At 57.0% G+C, this 18,519-nt stretch overlaps 2 protein-coding genes across 2 annotated transcripts; both read right to left on the bottom strand.

Annotated features, from left to right (window-relative positions):
• Positions 1–697: 697 nt before the first annotated feature.
• Positions 698–12,033, bottom strand: CCDC124 (coiled-coil domain containing 124). Its single transcript, XM_063424829.1, has 6 exons — positions 11,926–12,033; positions 9,820–9,990; positions 5,665–5,845; positions 4,857–4,971; positions 2,386–2,906; positions 698–2,273 (listed from the first exon to the last, which is right to left on the bottom strand). The coding sequence occupies exons 2-5, from the start codon at positions 9,976–9,978 to the stop codon at positions 2,702–2,704; spliced, it is 660 nt and encodes a 219-aa protein (XP_063280899.1). The 5' UTR covers positions 9,979–9,990; positions 11,926–12,033; the 3' UTR covers positions 698–2,273; positions 2,386–2,701.
• Positions 12,034–13,092: 1,059 nt separating this feature from the next.
• LOC134565308 (sodium/iodide cotransporter-like) lies at positions 13,093–16,669 on the bottom strand (the record flags this gene model as incomplete). The annotated part of the gene is made up of 5 exons (XM_063424828.1): positions 13,093–13,307; positions 13,635–13,738; positions 14,064–14,251; positions 15,875–15,961; positions 16,599–16,669. Coding segments are annotated over 5 exons (665 nt in total), but the record flags the coding sequence as incomplete, so codon positions are not given.
• Between the last annotated feature and the right edge of the window lie 1,850 nt (positions 16,670–18,519).

Below are 18,519 nucleotides of genomic sequence, written 5' to 3'. Positions count from 1 at the left end.
GGAAAGGGGGGATGGGAAAGGGGGGATGGGAAAGGGGGGATGGGAATGGGGATGGGAAATGGGGGATGGGAAATGGGGGATGGGAAATGGGAATGGGGGATGGGAAATGGGAATGGGGGATGGGAAATGGGAATGGGGGATGGGAAATGGGAATGGGGGATGGGAAATGGGAATGGGGGATAGGAAATGGGGGATGGGAAATGGGGGATGGGAAATGGGAAATGGGGGATGGGAATAGGAATAGGGATGGGGAACTGGGAATGGGGACAGGGATAGGACTGGGAATGGGAAGGGAACTGGGAAAGGGAGGGGAATGAGAACGGGACTGGGAATCGGGAAGGGGAATTGGGAAGGGAATGGGAACAGGAATGGGAATGAGTGGGAGGGGTCCGGGGGGGCTGTGCCGCACAAAGGGCCCCGGGGGGAGGGGACACGCCAGGAATTGGGGAAGGGGAATCCCCGGGATGGGGACGGGGGTTCCTCATCCCAGGAGCAGCGGGAATGGGGGATTCCCCCTCTGGAACACCCGGGGGGGTCCCAAAGGGAGGGAGCCCCCCTTAATCCAAGCAGGAATCCCACCCCCAATTCCAGCGGGACCTTCCACATTTTCAGGGATAAAACTGAGCAAGGCAGGGGAAGAATCCCCCCAAGCCCTCCCCGAATGATCCCTTCCCCCATTTAATCGGATTTTGGTTGGGTTATTCTTAATTTTTAATTAGATTCAAACACACCAAACTCACAGAAAGGGGCAGGGGGGGGGTCATTCCTCCCTGGCTGGATTTGGGAATTCCGGGATGGGGGAACAGGGACCAGCCCGGGGAGGGCAGCCCCAAAAAGAGGGAGAAGGATGAGCCTGGAGGAATCCCATGGGATTTGGGGGAAGCCTGGTGCCACCTCCAGGCCGGTTCCTGGGAAGGAATTTCATTCCCAAAGCACGGGGGAAAGAAAAAGGGAGGGGGAAAACCCCGGGATTGGGATTCCCGAGGATCCCAAGGGAGCCCAGGGAACCAACCCAGCATTCCCAAGGCTCTGAACCCGGGATCAGAACAGGGAAAAAGGGCTGGGAAAAGCAGGAATTTCCCCTCCCCGGGTGGATTTGGGGCTGGGGGATGGCAGGAATGTCACCTGGAGCTGCTGTCCCCCTCAGGAAAAGCAGGAATCGGGCTGGGGATGGCTCCCCCCATTCCTTCCTGAGGGATTTTCCCTCTTCCCAACCCTGCTACTCCCAAAATCCCAGGCTGGAATCCTCAGGGGCGCCGAGGGTGAAGCCCTGGGAGTGTTTTTTCCATGTGGTGGCTCCAGAATTCCGAGGGAATGACAGGGACAGCCTTGGAGCAGCTTTTTCCAGGGAATGTCACCTGGAGCTGCCCGGCACCGCTGGCCCCCTCAGGAAAGGCTTCTCCCGCTCCTCCCTGAGGGGTTTTCCCTCTTCCCGATGCTTCTGCCCCAATCCCAAAGGAAATGGGACCAAGGATACCCCAATCCCAAAGGAATGGGAGCTGGGATTTCAGGGATATCCCAATCCCAAAGGAAACTGCCCAAATCCCAAAGGAAATGGGACAAGGGACACCAAATCCCAAAGGAAATAGGACCAGGGATTTCAGGGATATCCAATCCCAAAGGAAATGGGAGCTGGGATTTCAGGGACAGCCCAATCCCAAAGGAAATGGGACCAGGGACACCCAATCCCAAAGGAAATAGGGCCAGGGATATTCCAAACCCAAGGGAAATGGCCCCAATCCCAAAGGGAATGGGAGCAGGGATACCCAATCCCAAAGGAAACAGGAGCAGGGATTTCAGGGATATCCCAATCCCAAAGGAAATGGCCCCAATTCCAAAGGAAATGGGACCAGGGATATCCCAAAACCAAAGGTAATAGGACCAGGGATATCCCAATTCCAAAGGAAATGGCCTTAATCCCAAAGGAAATGGGACCAGGGACACCCAATCCCAAAGGAAATGGGGCCAGGGATATTCCAAACCCAAGGGAAATGGCCCCAATCCCAAAGGGAATGGGAGCAGGGATACCCAATCCCAAAGGAAATGGGACCAGGGCTATGCCAATCCCAAAAGAAATAGGAGCAGGGATTTCAGGGATATCCAATCCCAAAGGAAATGGGACCAGGGACACCCAATCCCAAAGGAAATGGGACCAGGGACACCCAATCCCAAAGGAAATGGGAGCTGGGATTTCAGGGATATCCAATCCCAAAGGAAATGGGACCAGGGATTTCAGGGATATCCAATCCCAAAGGAAATGGAAGCAGGGACACCTAATCCCAAAGGAAACAGGAGCAGGGATTTCAGGGATATCCAATCCCAAAGGAAATGGGAGCTGGGATTTCAGGGACAGCCCAATCCCAAAGGAAATGGTAGCAGGGACACCGAATCCCAAAGGGAAGGGGACCCAAGGGACATCCAGGGCCTGGAACCTCTTCGGGGTCACGCCGGGACCATTCCCTGCACGGCGGCTCCAGAATCCCACGGAGGAGGAGAATCCCAAGGCCGGCCCGGGAGCCGCCCGGAGCCGCTTTCCCGGGGATTTCGGGGAGGAGCAGGATCCATCAGTCCGACCTCGAGCTTGCCCGAAATCCACGGAGAGAGGAGGAGGAGCAGAGAGAGGGGGAGAAAATCACCAAAACCCCGGCGTGGGAAGGGCTCTCCCGGGGTTCCGGCGGCCAGTCCGGGGTTTTTTGGGGTGCTATTTGTGGCTGTTGTAGGCCTTGTGCCGCTGGTTCATGGGGTTCTCCGGGGATTTCATCCACTCCTTCTTGAGCAGCTGGCGCAGCTGGCTCAGCCGCATGTTGGGATTGTCCCGCTTGAGGCGCGGCAGCTGCGCCTCCTCGAAGGCGGCGAAGGCGGCGCGGAGACGGCGCTCGGGGTGGCGCTCCAGGGGCTGGGACACGCTGCGGGGACACAGCGGGGACACGGCGCTGAGGGGTGGGGACAGAGCGGGGACACGGCGCTGAGGGGATGGACATGGCCCCCAGGGCATGGGGACAGGGATGGACACGCTGCGGGGACACAGCGGGGACACTGCGCTGAGGGGTGGGGACAGAGCGGGGACACGGCGCTGAGGGGTGGGGACAGGGATGGACACGCTGTGGGGACAGAGCGGGGGACATGGCGCTGAGGGGTGGGGACACGGATGGACACGGCACTGAGGGGATGGACATGGCCCTGAGGGGGTGGGGACAGGGATGGACACGCTGCAGGGACACAGCGGGGACACGGCGCTGAGGGGTGGGGACAGGGATGGACACGGTGCTGAGGGGTGGGGACATGGCCCTGAGGGGGTGGGGACACGGATGGACACGCTGTGGGGACAGGGATGGACATGGCCCTGAGGGGATGGACACGGTCCTGAGGGGGTGGGGACATGGATGGACATGGCACTGAGGGGATGGACATGGTACTGAGGGGGTGGGGACAGGGATGGACATGGCACTGAGGGGATGGACATGGCCCTGAGGGGGTGGGGACAGGGATGGACATGGCACTGAGGGGATGGACATGGCCCTGAGGGGGTGGGGACAGGGATGGACACGCTGCAGGGACAGAGCGGGGTGGACACGGTGCTGAGGGGGTGGGGACAGGGGTGGACACGGCCCTTAGGGGATGGACACGCTGCGGGGACAGAGCAGGGGTGGACATGGGTGGGTGCCCAGGGCATGGGGACAGGGATGGACATAGGGATGGACACAGTCCTGAGGGGATGGACATGGTCCTGAGAGCATGGGGACAGGGATGGACACGGTCCTGAGAAGGTGGACACAGCCTTGAGGGGATGGGGACACGGATGGACACGCTGCAGGGACAGAGTGGGGGGGACACAGTGCTGAGGGGGTGGTGACAAGGGTGGACACGGTCCTAAGGGCATGGGGACAGGAATGGACACAGTCCTGAGGGGGTGGACGTGGTCCTGAGGGCAAGGGGACAGAGATAGACACGCTGCGGGGACAGAACGGGAACGGACACGGCCTCCAGGGTGTGGGGACAGGGATGGAGGGATGGGGACACAGATGGACACAGTCCTGAGGGGATGGCCCAATCCCAAAGGAAATGGCACCAGGGACACCCCAACCCCACAGGATCTCATGGATACCCCAACCCCAAAGGATTTCATTCCCAAAGGGATGGGATCCATGGAGGGATCCAAGGATGGATCCATGGATGGATCCATGGAGGGATCCATGGAGGGATCCATGGATGGATCCATGGATGGATCCAAGGACGGATTCATGGATGGATCCATGGAGGGATCCATGGATGGATTCATGGATCCAAGGACGGATTCATGGATGGATCCATGGATGGATCCAAGGACGGATTCATGGATGGATCCATGGATGGATTCATGGATGGATCCATGGATGGATCCATGGATGGATTCATGGATCCAAGGACGGATTCATGGATGGATCCATGGATGGATCCAAGGACGGATTCATGGATGGATCCATGGATGGATTCATGGATGGATCCATGGATGGATTCATGGATGGATCCATGGATGAATTCATGGATGGATTCATGGATGGATTCATGGATCCAAGGACGGATTCATGGATGGATCCACGGATGGACCAACCCCAATCCCAAAGGATTTCATGGATATCCCAATCCCAGCCCACACCACCCCCTCTCCTCCCCAAATCCCGACTGGGGGTTTTTGGGGACCCTCCCTGGGAACCCCAGTGGGACAGGGACAAGGACAGCGACGGGGACGGGGACAAGGACGGGGACGGGGACAGGGACGGGGACAGGGACAGGGACGGGGACAGGGACAAGGACAGGGACGGGACAGGGACGGGGACGGGACAGGGATGGGGACGGGGACAAGGACAGGGACACACCTGAGGGCGGCGATGGCGTCCTCGATGCTGCGCGCCTCCACCGCGCCCTCCTCGGCCACGCGCCGGTTCAGGTTCTCCTCCAGAGGCAGCTCCAGGTGGGATTTCTCCTTCTCTGCTGCTGGGAAAACCGGGAATGCTGTCAGAGGCAGGGATTCCCTCAGGAAAATTCGGTTATCCCTTAAAAATCCCTGGGTTTCCTTCTGGAAAAGTCAGGTTTTCCGCTAAAAAATGCGATTTTCACACTAAAAAATGCAATTTTCCCACTAAAAAATGTGATTTCCCCTCTAAAAACCTCCATTTTTTCCTTTAAAAACACCGTTTTTCCTCTGGAAAACTCTGGTTTTCCCTCTAAAAACCTCGATTTTTTTTCTCTAAAAATCTCAATTTTTTCCTCTAAAAAACTCATTTTTTCCTCTAAAAATTCCACTTTTCCTCTGGAATTTTCCCTCTGGAAAACTCCATTTTTCCTCTTAAAAACTCCATTTTCCTTCTAGAAAACTCAAATTTTTCCTACGGAAAAAAAGAAAAAAAATCAGTTTTTCCTCTGGAAAGAGAAATGTGGGACTGGGAATGGGAAATGTGGGATAGAGAAAGACACAGACACGAAAAATCCACGAGCACGGGAATAGAAATCCCGGAATTCCATGGAATTTCACACTTGGAGAAGAGCTTTGGGATCACACCCAACACCAGAGCGCCACATCCGGGGTTTTTTTAGGGGGGATAATTCCAAGGAATGGGAATTTTCCCTCCAAAAAATTTAATTTATTCCCAAGGTTTCCCGCGAATTCCCAGGGAATTCCCAAACCTGCATCCGTGTTCTCCTTCTGCTCCCTCCGGACGTTCTCCTCGATCTGTGCCCGCGTGATTTTCCCGGGATTTCCCTGCTTGGGAGTTTTCCCCTTGAGCTTGGAATCCTCCTCCTCCAGCAGGCGCTGCAGCTCCTTGCGGCGCTCCAGCTGCTCCAGGCGCCGCTTCTCCCGCTCCTCCTGGGAATGGTGCATGGATATCACCCATTCCCGGAATTCCCGGAATTCCAGAGGGGCCAAAGCAGCCTCAGGAGTGCCAGGACAATCCCAGGAAATCTTCCCAGTTTAATGGAGGGAGGTTGGGTGGGGAGATGAGTGATTTTGGGATCCATGGATGCATTTGTGGAATCATGGATGGATCCAGGGATGGGTCCAGGGATGGGTTCACAGAGGGATGGAGGCATCCAGGGATGGATCCATAGATTCATGGATGGATTTATGGATGGATTCATTCTCCTGCTCCTCCTGGGAATGGTACATGGATCACACCCACTCCCGGAATTCCCAGAATTCCAGAGAGGCCAAAGCAGCCTCAGGAGTGCCAGGACAATCCCAGGAGGTCTTCCCAGTTTAATGGGGAGAGGTTGGGTGGGGAGATGAGTGATTTTGGGATCCATGGATGGATTTGTGGATGGATTCATTGAATCATGGAAGGATCCATGGATGGATGGATCAATGGATTCATGGATAGATCCATGGATGGATCTATGGATGGATGGATCAATGGATTCATGGATAGAACCATGGATGGATCTATGGATGGATGGATCAATGGATTCATGGATAGATCCATGGATGGATCCATGGATGGAGCAGCTCCAGCTGCTCCAGGCGCCGCTTCTCCCGCTCCTCCTGGGAATGGCACACGGATCACACCCATTCCCGGAATTCCCGGAATTCCAGAGGGGCCAAAGCAGCCTCAGGAGTGCCAGGACAATCCCAGGAAATCTTCCCAGTTTAATGGAGGGAGGTTGGGTGGGGAGATCCGGGGGTTTGGGATCCATGGATGGATTTGTGGAATCATGGATGGATCCAGGGATGGGTCCAGGGATGGGTTCACAGAGGGATGGAGGCATCCAGGGATGGATCCATAGATTCATGGATGGATTTATGGATGGATTCATTCTTCTGCTCCTCCTGGGAATGGTGCATGGATATCACCCATTCCCGGAATTCCAGAGGGGCTGAAACAGCCTCAGGAGTGCCAGGACATTCCCAGGAGGTCTTCCCAGTTTAATGGAGGGAGGTTGGGTGGGGAGATCCGGGGGTTTGGGATCCATGGATGGATGGAGGGATCCAGGCATGGATCCATGGATGGATTCATGAATCATGGATGGATTCATGGATGGATTCATGGATGGATTTATGGATGGATCCATGGATGGTTGGAGGGATCCAAGGATGGATCCAGGGATGGATGGATGTTCCTCCTCTCATTCCAAGGCTTTTTTCTCCTCTCATTCCGAGGCTGTTCCTCTCTCATTCCCAGGGTTTTTCCCTCTCTCATCCCCACGGTTTTTCCCTCTTCTCCCTCACTCCCAGGGTTTTTCTTTCTCTCATTCCCAGATTTTCCCCTCTCATTCCCAGAGTTTTTCCTCTTCTCATCCCCAGAGTTCTTTTCCCTCCTCTCCCTCACTCCCAGCAATTTTCCTCCTCCCCTTCCCAAACCTTTTCCTCCTCTCATTCCCAAACCTTTCCCTGTTCATCCCCAAACCTTTCCCTGCTCACTCCCGGGATTTTTGGGAATCCCCACCTTCCTCTGCTCCTTCCTCAGGACGTGTTTGTCCTCGTCCTTCCAGAGCTCATCCTCCAGCTCCTGCTGCCGCCGCGCCTCCGCCACTCCCAGAGTTCTCCCTCCTCTCCCTCATTCCCAGAGTTTTTCCTCCTTTCCTCTCATTCCCAGAGCTTTTCCTCCTCTCCTCTCATTCCCAGAGCTTTTCCTCCTCTCCTCCATCTCCCAGAGTTTTCCCTCACCCCCAGATTTTTCCCTCTTCTCCCTTACTCCCAGAGTTTTTCTTTCTCTCATTCCCAGATTTTTCTCTCTCTCATTCCCAGATTTTCCTCTCTCTCATTCCCAGATTTTTCTCTCTCTCATTCCCAGATTTTTCTCTCTCTCATTCCCAGATTTTTCTCTCTCTCATTCCCAGGTTTTTCCCCCTCTCATCCCCAGAGTTTTTCCCCCTCTCATCCCCAGAATTTTCCCCCTCTCATCCCCAGAATTTTTCCCTCCTCTCCCTCACTCCCAGCATTTTTCCTCCTCTCATTCCCAAACCTTTCCCTGCTCATTCCCAGGATTTTTGGGAATCCCCACCTTCCTCTGCTCCTTCCTCAGGACGTGTTTGTCCTCGTCCTTCCAGAGCTCATCCTCCAGCTCCTGCTGCCGCCGCGCCTCCGCCACTCCCAGAGCTCTCCCTCATTCCCAGATTTTTCCCTCTTCTCCCTTACTCCCAGAGTTTTTCTTTCTCTCATTCCCAGATTTTTCTCTCTCTCATTCCCAGAGTTTTTCCTCTTCTCATCCCCAGAGTTCTTTTCCCTCCTCTCCTCATTCCCAGGGTTATTCCCTCTCTCATCCCCAGAATTTTTCCCTCCTCTCCCTCACTCCCAGCGTTTTTCCTCCTCCCCTTCCCAAACCTTTCCCTGTTCATCCCCAAACCTTTCCCTGCTCATTCCCAGGATTTTTGGGAATCCCCACCTTCCTCTGCTCCTTCCTCAGGACGTGTTTGTCCTCGTCCTTCCAGAGCTCATCCTCCAGCTCCTGCTGCCGCCGCGCCTCTGCCACTCCCAGAGTTCTCCCTCCTCTCCCTCATTCCCAGCGTTTTTCCTCCTCTCCTCCATCTCCCAGAGTTTTCCCTCATCCCCAGATTTTTCCCTCTTCTCCCTTACTCCCAGAGTTTTTCTTTCTCTCATTCCCAGATTTTTCTCTCTCTCATTCCCAGATTTTTCTCTCTCTCATTCCCAGGTTTTTCCCCCTCTCATCCCCAGAGTTTTTTTCCCTCCTCTCATTCCCAGGGTTTTTCCCTCTCTCATTCCCAGGTTTTTCCCCCTCTCATCCCCAGAATTTTTCCCTCCTCTCCCTCACTCCCAGCGTTTTTCCTCCTCTCATTCCCAAACCTTTCCCTCTCCTCATTCCCAGGATTTTTGGGAATCCCCACCTTCCTCTGCTCCTTCCTCAGGACGTGTTTGTCCTCGTCCTTCCAGAGCTCATCCTCCAGCTCCTGCTGCCGCCGCGCCTCCGCCACTCCCAGAGCTCTCCCTCATTCCCAGATTTTTCCCTCTTCTCCCTTACTCCCAGGGTTTTTCTTTCTCTCATTCCCAGATTTTCCCCTCTCATTCCCAGAGTTTTTCCTCTTCTCATCCCCAGAGTTCTTTTCCCTCCTCTCATTCCCAGGGTTTTTCCCCCTCTCATCCCCAGAATTTTTCCCTCCTCTCCCTCACTCCCAGCGTTTTTCCTCCTCCCCTTCCCAAACCTTTCCCTGTTCATCCCCAAACCTTTCCCTGCTCATTCCCAGGATTTTTGGGAATCCCCACCTTCCTCTGCTCCTTCCTCAGGACGTGTTTGTCCTCGTCCTTCCAGAGCTCATCCTCCAGCTCCTGCTGCCGCCGCGCCTCCGCCGCTCCCAGAGCTCTCCCTCCTCTCCCTCATTCCCAGAGTTTTTCCTCCTTTCCTCTCTTTCCCAGAGCTTTTCCTCCTCTCCTCTCATTCCCAGAGCTTTTCCTCCTCTCCTCTCATTCCCAGAGCTTTTCCTCCTCTCCTCCATCTCCCAGAGTTTTCCCTCACCCCCAGATTTTTCCCTCTTCTCCCTTACTCCCAGAGTTTTTCTTTCTCTCATTCCCAGATTTTTCTCTCTCTCATTCCCAGATTTTTCTCTCTCTCATTCCCAGATTTTTCTCTCTCTCATTCCCAGGTTTTTCCCCCTCTCATCCCCAGAGTTCTTTTCCCTCCTCTCATCCCCAGAGTTCTTTTCCCTCCTCTCATCCCCAGAGTTCTTTTCCCTCCTCTCATTCCCAGAGTTCTTTTCCCTCCTCTCATTCCCAGGGTTTTTCCCCCTCTCATCCCCAGAATTTTTCCCTCCTCTCCCTCACTCCCAGCGTTTCTGCTCCACTCATTCCCAAACCTTTCCCTGCTCTCTCCCAGGATTTTTGGGAATCCCCACCTTCCTCTGCTCCTTCCTCAGGACGTGTTTGTCCTCGTCCTTCCAGAGCTCATCCTCCAGCTCCTGCTGCCGCCGCGCCTCCGCCGCCGCCTTGGCCTCGGCCCTGCGGGCGCGCGCCGCCGCCGACTTGCTGTTCTCCCCCTGGAATTTCTTGGGCATCCCTCAAACCCTCTGGAAAACAAGGAATGTCTGCCTCAGGATGGGGGTGAGGAGAGGGTTTGGGGTTTTTTTGGGGTTTTTTTGGGGGGTTTTTTTGAGTTTTTTGGGGGGTTTTTTTGGGGGTTTTTTAAAAATATTGGATCAGTTGGGAATGGGGTTTGAGGTCAGAGCTTGGAGTTTGGAGCTTTGGGAATTGACAGGGGTGAGGATTCCAAATTTTTCCAAGGTTTTCTTTCCTGGCTCCCTCAGGAATTCTCCAGCTCTTTCCCAGATCCCTCAGGAATTCTCCAGCCCCTTCCCAAAAATTTTGCAGCCCCATTCCCAGCTCCCTCAGGAATTCTCCAGCCCCTTCCCAGAAATTCTTCAGCCCCTTCCCCCAGAGTTTGGAGTTTGCAGCCTTGGGAATTGACAGGGATGAGGATTCCAATTTTTCCAAGGTTTTCTTTCCTGGCTCCCTCAGGAATTCTCCAGCCTCTTCCCAAAAATTCTCCAGCCTCTTCCCAAAAATTCTCCAGCCCCTTCCCAAAAATTCTCCAGCCCCTTCCCAAAAATTCTCCAATCCCTTTCCCAGATCCCTCAGGAATTCTCCAGCCTCTTCCCCTGGAATTTGGAGTTTGCAGCCTTGGGAATTGACAGGGATGAGGATTCCAAACTTTTCCAAGGTTTCCTTCCCTGGCTCCCTCAGGAATTCTCCAGCTCCTTTCCCAAAAATTCTCCAGCCTCTTCCCAGTTTCCCTCAGGAATTCCCCAGCCCCTTCCCTCGATTTTTGGGAATTTAGGAGGAGGGGAAAGTCCCCCAAACCGAGCACTGCAGGAGGGAAAAAACCCGGGATCACCCCCCTGATTTATCCCAACCTCAGACCGGGATAAACCCGGGATCAGTTTCCAGATCCTGGCTGGAATTCCCAAAGGAATCTGCTCCCCCCAGGCCAAATTCCAGCCTCCTCCCACCCCAAGGAAAAGGCACCTGGAAATCCCAAAAAACCCTGAGCCAGGAAAAATCGGGATTGAGGCGCCTCTGTCCTGATCCAGGGAGGTAAAATCGCCTTTAATTTGGATAAACAGCCCCCAAAATGGGTGGGAAAAGTCAAATCTGGGGAAAAATCAACCAAACACCGGGAAAAAATCGCAGCTTTGGGAGCTCTGGGGTTGAACTTTCATTTTTAATGGCAGATCATTTTTAATGAGATTAAAAACAGCAGGGCAGGGCTGCTCCACTCCCCTGGTTCTCCCAGCCTGGGGTGGATTCAACCCCTTCTCCTGCCTGGAACATCCTTGGAGCCGTCCTAAAATCCTTTTTCTGCGTTTTGACCTTTCCTAAAATCCCTTTTCCCTCATTTTTACCCTTCTTAAAATCACTTTCCCGCATTTTGACTCTTCCTAAAATCCTTTTTCTGCGTTTTGACCATTCCTAAAATCCCTTTTCCCTCATTTTTACCTTTCCTAAAATCATTTCCCCGCATTTTGACCATTCCCAAAACCCCTTTCCCTGCATTTTCACCTTTCCTAAAACAATTTTCCCGCACTTTGACCCTCCCTAAAATAATTTTCCTGCCTTTTGACCCCCCCTAAAAATCATTTTCCCGCACTTTGACCCTCCCTAAAATAATTTTCCTGCCTTTTGACCCCCCTAAAAATCATTTTCCCGCACTTTGACCCTTCCTAAAATCCTTTTTTTTGCACTTTGACCCTTCCTAGAAGCTCTTTCCCCGCTCCGAGCCCTCCCCAGGAGCGGGATCCGGGCACGGCCTCACCTGAGGGGAAGGGGGGGGGTCAATAAGGGACACCCGGGCCTGGCCCGCTCCCCCCGGGCCGCCCCGCCCCGCCGCCCGCCGCCTCTCCCCGGTGTCCCCGCTCCCTCCGGTGCCGTCCCTTCCCCTCGCTCCCGGCCCGGGCCCGTCCCGGTGCCGCAGCCCCGAACCGGCCCCGAACCGGCCCCGCTCCTACCGGGCCCCGCCGCCCCGCCCGTCGCGCGCTTTGTGCGTCATCACCGCGCGCCGGCGCCTCCCCGATGGCGGGAGAGGGCAGAGCGCGCCGCCGCCATGTTTGTTGAGGGCGCGGCCTGGCTCGGTTTGGCTCTTTCTTTGCGGGAGCGGCGGCGGGGGAGCGGAAAGAGCGGCGGGATGGGCGGGGGTTCCCGCTCAGGGCGGTCCTGGAGGCGCGGGGGAAAAAAATCCGGGAGGAACCCGCGATGGAACCGATGCCGCCGGCGGCTCTGCCCGGTTCAAAGATGGCGGCGCCCAGAGTGGCTCCTGGAGGGTGGGCGGGGCCAAAGAGCGATGTAGGCGTGGTCGCTGTCAGGTGGTGGGCGGGGCTTAAAGGGGCGTGGCCATTGTCACCTGTGGGTGTCCGCATTGTCCCCTGGGTGGGCGGGGCTTAACGGGGTGTGGCCATTGTCACCTGTGGGAGTCCGCATTGTCCCCTGGGTGGGCGGGGCTTAACGGGGCGTGGCCATTGTCACCTGTGGGAGTCCGCATTGTCCCCTGGGTGGGCGGGGCTTAACGGGGTGTGGCCATTGTCACCTGTGGGAGTCCGCATTGTCCCCTGGGTGGGCGGGGCTTAACGGGGTGTGGCCATTGTCACCTGTGGGAGTCCGCATTGTCCCCTGGGTGGGCGGGGCTTAACGGGGTGTGGCCATTGTCACCTGTGGGAGTCCGCATTGTCCCCTGGGTGGGCGGGGCTTAACGGGGTGTGGCCATTGTCACCTGTGGGAGTCTGCATTGTCCCCTGGTTGGGCGGGGCTTAACGGGGTGTGGCCATTGTCACCTGTGGGAGTCCGCATTGTCCTCTGGCTTGTCAGGGCGTGGCCATTGTCACCTGGGTGGGCGTGGCTGGCCAGGACAGGTCTTGATTCCCAAATTCCCCCCACACCTGTCCGTGGCCCCCCCCTCCCCATTCCAGCTGTGTCACCTGAGGGACAGCGGCCTTGTCACCTCCCTGTCCCCTCTGTGTCCCCCCCTATGTCCCCTCCCTGTCCCCTCAAGGACAGACTCCGTCCAGGACCAGCAGCTCCTTTATTTGGGCCAGCACCGTGTCCTCTCCCTGTTGTCCCCGTGTCCCCTCCCCGCTGTCCCGTGTCCCCTCCCTGCTGTCCCCATGTCCCCCCGCTGTCCCCTACACGTCGCTCTCAGTAACAGTGCCACCCCCAGGGGGGTCACACGAGGGTGTCCCCTCCCCGTGGGGCCTCTCCAGCAGCCCCTGGGTCACCCGGGCCTTGTCCGGGGGTGTGTCCCCGGGGCTGTTGTCACCCTTGGGGACACCCGAGGGCGCGGCCCTGACGATGTCCCACCACAGCACACCCTGGGGACAGTGGCGCTGCCGGGCTGGCCCTGCTGGGAGGGGACACGGTGACAGGGACGGGTGACAGGGAGTGACAGGGACAGGATGACCAGGAGGGGTGACAGGGACAAAGGGACAGGGTGACAGAGGGAGTGACAGGGACAGGGTGACAAAGGGGGTGACAGGAGTGGGGTGACAAGGAGGGGGTGGCAAGAAGAGGGTGACGGGGTGACAGGGAGGGTGACAGGGAGGGTGACAGGGTGACAAGGAAGGGGTGACAGAGGGAGGGACAGGGACAAGGAGGGGTGACAAGGAGGGGTGACAAGGAGGGGTGACAAGGAGGGGTGACAAGGAGGGGTGCCGGGTGCCAGCCTCACCTGGCAGCAGGCTGAGCAGCGCCCCTGTCCCCACGGTCCCCAGGGTCCCCAAGGCGCCGTAGTACAGGTAGGACACGGAGTAGAACTCGCCCAGGACGGCCGGGCTGGGAGGGGACAGTGAGTGACGTCACAGGGGACGGGGACAGGGCTGTGCCACCCCAGGGGATGGGGACAGGGCTGTGACACCCCAGGGACAAGGACAGGACTTTGCCACCCTAAGGGACAGGGCTGTGCGACCCAAGGGGACAGCGACAGGGCTGTGCCACCCCAGGGGACAGGGCTGTGTCACCCCACGGGACAGGGCTGTGCCACCCAAGGGGACAGTGACAAGGCTGTGCCACCCCAAGGGATGGGGACAGGGCTGTGCCACCCCAAGGGACAGTGACAGAGCTGTGCCACCCCAGGGGACAGGGCCATCCCCGTGCTCACCGCAGCGGCTCCGGGGGTGGCGCGGGCAGGGCGGTGGCTGCGGTGGCGTTGGTGACATTGAGGGGCAGGCACAGCGTCCCCGAGGTGGGCAGCACCCCCATGGTGGCCGCGCTGGGCGGGTACAGGGTGGCACCCACGGCCACCCACAGGGACAGCGCCAGCCCCACGGCCAGGCCTGCCAGGACCCCCTGTGACACAGGGACAGGGACAGGGAGGGGACAGGGACAGGGACAGGGACAGGGACAGGGATGGGACAGGGATGGGGACAGGGATGGGGACAGGGATGGGACAGGGATGGGACAGGGACAGGGATGGGACAGGGACAGGGACAGGGACAGGGATGGGACAGGGATGTGGACAGGGATGGGACAGGGATGGGACAGGGACAGGGATGGGACAGGGACAGGGACAGGGACAGGGACAGGGATGGGACAGGGATGTGGACAGGGATGGGACAGGGATGGGACAGGGACAGGGACAGGGATGGGACAGGGATGGGACAGGGACAGGGACAGGGATGGGACAGGGATGGGACAGGGACAGGGATGGGGACAGGGACAGGGATGGGACAGGGATGGGACAGGGATGGGACAGGGACAGGGATGGGACAGGGATGGGACAGGGACAGGGACAGGGACAGGGACAGGGACAGGGACAGGGATGGGACAGGGACAGGGACACAGGGCCAGGTTGTTCAGCAGGGCCAGGTGGGGCTGCAGAGACCCTCCCCAAAAAATCCCCGATATCCCCATGGCCCTGCTGAATGGCAGAACCCTCCCACCCCAAAATCCTCCCGTTCCCCAAATCCCTCCCCACCCCAAAATCCCCTGACCCCAAATCCCTCCAAACCCAAACCCCAAACCCCAATTCCCCTAAACCCCAATTCCCCCAAACCCCAATTCCCTCACACCCCAAACCCAAACCCCAAATTCTCTAAACCTCAAATTCCCCAAACTCAAACCCCAATTTCCCCAAACCCCAACCCCAATTCCCCCAAACCCAAATACGGCCAAACCCCAATTTCTCCAAACCCCAAACCCCAAATTCTCCAAACCTCAAATTCCCCAAACTCAAACCCCAATTCCCCCAAACCCCAACCCCAATTCCCCCAAATCCAAATTCACCAAACCTCAAATTCCCCAAACCCCAAATTTCCCCAAACCCCAAATTTCCCCAAACCCCAATTCCCTCAAACCCCAAACCCAAACCCCAAATTCTCCAAACCTCAAATTCCCCAAACTCAAACCCCAATTTCCCCCAACCCCAATTCCCCCAAGCCCCAAACCCAAATTCCTCCAAACCCCAATTCCCTCACACCCCAAACCCAAACCCCAAATTCCCCAAACCCAAACCCCAATTCCCCAAACCCCAAATTCCCCAAACCCAAATTCCCCCAAACCCAAATACGGCCAAACCCCAATTTCTCCAAACCCCAAACCCCAAATTCTCCAAACCTCAAATTCCCCAAACTGAAACCCCAATTCCCCCAAACCCCAACCCCAATTCCCCCAAGCCCCAAACCCAAATTCTTCCAAACCCCAATTCCCTCACACCCCGAACCCAAACCCCAAATTCTCCCAAACCTCAATTTCCCCAAACCCAAATACGCCCAAACCCAAATTCCCCCAAACCCCAATTTCCCCAAACCCCAAACCCTCAATTCCCCCAAATCCAAAACCCAAATTCCTCCAAACCTCAATTCCCTCACACCCCAAACCCAAACCCCAAATTCTCCAAACCCCAAACCCCCAATTCCCCAAAACCCAAACCCCAAATCCCCCAAACCCCAATCCCCCTCTCCCCGCACTCACGGCGGTCCCGCAGCGGGGCAGGAACATTCCCAGCACGAAGGCGCCCAGCAGGGGCCCGCTGATCACCCCCATCACCGTGAACGAGCCCTGCGGGGGATTTGGGGTCTCGAGAGGGGATTTTGGGGTCTTAGGGGGATTTTGGGGGTCTCGAGGGGGGATTTTAGGGTCTCGGGGGGGGATTTTGGGGTCTCGAGGGGGGATTTTTGGGGTCTCGAGGGGGGATTTTTGGGGTCTCGAGGGGGGATTTTAGGGTCTCGGGGGGGATTTTGGGGTCTCGGGGGGGATTTTGGGGTCTCGAGGGGGGATTTTGGGGTCTCGAGGGGGGATTTGGGGGTCTCGGGGGTGGTTTTAGGGTCTATGAGAGCTCCAGGGGTGCCTGGCTCTGCCCCAAACCCTCCAGGAGGGCCTCGAGGGCTCTCCAGGTGCCACCAGAGCGTGGCCGTGTCCCCTCTGTGTCCCCGCTCGGATGAGCACTGCCAGTCTGGAGAGTCTGGAGTGGTTTTGGGGTTTTTTAGGGGGAATTTGGGGTCAGGGAGTGCCTGGCACTGCCCCAAACCCCAAACCCTCAAGGACTCTCCAGGTGCCACCAGAGCGTGGCCGTGTCCCCACAGTGTCCCCGCTCGGATGGGCACTGCCAGCCTGGGGGGTTGGGGTGATTTTTTTGGGATTTTTTTGGGGTGGGAGGAGCCGAGGGAGGGAGTTTGGGGTCTCGGGGGTCTCTCACCTGCAGGACGCCCCCCCCCAGCAGCGAGGACAGAGCGGCCACGGTGATGCACGAGGTGCCGTAGGTGAGAGCTGGGGAATAGGGGATTTGTGGGATTTATGGGATTTGGGGAATTTATGGGATTTATGGGATAAGGGAAGGGAAGGGAAGGTTTGGGAAGGTTTGGGAAGGGAAGGTTTGGGAAGGGAAGGTTTGGGAAGGGAAGGTTTGGGAAGGTTTGGGAAGGTTTGGGAAGGTTTGGGAAGGGAAGGTTTGGGAAGGTTTGGGAAGGTTTGGGAAGGTTTGGGAAGGTTTGGGAAGGTTTGGGAAGGGAAGGTTTGGGAAGGGAAGGTTTGGGAAGGGAAGGTTTGGGAAGGGAAGGGAAGGTTTGGGAAGGGAAGGGAAGGTTTGGGAAGGGAAGGTTTGGGAAGGGAAGGTTTGGGAAGGGAAGGGAAGGTTTGGGAAGGGAAGGTTTGGGAAGGTTTGGGAAGGGAAGGTTTGGGAAGGGAAGGTTTGGGAAGGTTTGGGAAGGGAAGGTTTGGGAAGGGAAGGTTTGGGAAGGGAAGGTTTGGGAAGGGAAGGTTTGGGAAGGGAAGGTTTGGGAAGGTTTGGGAAGGGAAGGTTTGGGAAGGGAAGGTTTGGGAAGGTTTGGGAAGGGAAGGTTTGGGAAGGGAAGGTTTGGGAAGGGAAGGTTTGGGAAGGTTTGGGAAGGTTTGGGAAGGTTTGGGAAGGTTTGGGAAGGTTTGGGAAGGTTTGGGAAGGTTTGGGAAGGTTTGGGAAGGGAAGGTTTGGGAAGGGAAGGTTTGGGAAGGGAAGGTTTGGGAAGGGAAGGTTTGGGAAGGTTTGGGAAGGGAAGGTTTGGGAAGGGAAGGGAAGGGAAGGCTCGGGAAGGGAAGGGAAGGGAAGGCTCGGGAAGGGAAGGGAAGGGAAGGCTCGGGAAGGGAAGGGAAGGGAAGGCTCGGGAGGAAGGGAAGGGAAGGGAAGGGAAGGGAAGGGAAGGGAAGGGAAGGGAAGGGAAGGGAAGGGAAGGGAAGGGAAGGGAAGGGAAGGGAAGGGAAGGGAAGGGAAGGGAAGGGAAGGGAAGGGAAGGGAAGGGAAGGGAAGGGAAGGGAAGGGAAGGGAAGGGAAGGGAAGGGAAGGGAAGGGAAGGGAAGGGAAGGAAGGGAAGGGAAGGGAAGGGAAGGGAAGGGAAGGGAAGGGAAGGGAAGGGAAGGGAAGGGAAGGGAAGGAAGGGAAGGGAAGGGAAGGGAAGGGAAGGGAAGGGAAGGGAAGGGAAGGGAAGGTTTGGGAAGGTTTGGGAAGGGAAGGGAAGGGAAGGGAAGGGAAGGTTCGGGAAGGGAAGGGAAGGGAAGGGAAGGTTCGGGAAGGGAAGGGAAGGGAAGGTTCGGGAAGGGAAGGGAAGGGAAGGGAAGGGAAGGTTCGGGAAGGGAAGGGAAGGGAAGGGAAGGGAAGGGAAGGGAAGGGAAGGGAAGGGAAGGGAAGGGAAGGGAAGGGAAGGGAAGGGAAGGGAAGGGAAGGGAAGGGAAGGGAAGGGAAGGGAAGGGAAGGGAAGGAAGGGAAGGGAAGGGAAGGGAAGGGAAGGGAAGGGAAGGGAAGGGAAGGGAAGGGAAGGGAAGGGAAGGGAAGGGAAGGGAAGGGAAGGGAAGGGAAGGGAAGGGAAGGGAAGGGAAGGGAAGGGAAGGGAAGGGAAGGGAAGGTTCGGGAAGGGAAGGGAAGGGAAGGGAAGGGAAGGGAAGGGAAGGGAAGGGAAGGGAAGGGAAGGGAAGGGAAGGGAAGGGAAGGGAAGGGAAGGGAAGGGAAGGGAAGGGAAGGGAAGGGAAGGGAAGGGAAGGAAGGGAAGGGAAGGGAAGGGAAGGATCGATGGGATGGGATGGGATGGGATGGGATGGGATGGGATGGGATGGGATGGGATGGGATGGGATGGGATGGGATGGGATGGGAT

This window comes from Prinia subflava, unplaced genomic scaffold, assembly GCF_021018805.1.
Source record: "Prinia subflava isolate CZ2003 ecotype Zambia unplaced genomic scaffold, Cam_Psub_1.2 scaffold_161_NEW, whole genome shotgun sequence".
NCBI lineage: Eukaryota > Metazoa > Chordata > Aves > Passeriformes > Cisticolidae > Prinia > Prinia subflava.
This window is presented reverse-complemented; position numbering and strand designations above follow the sequence as displayed.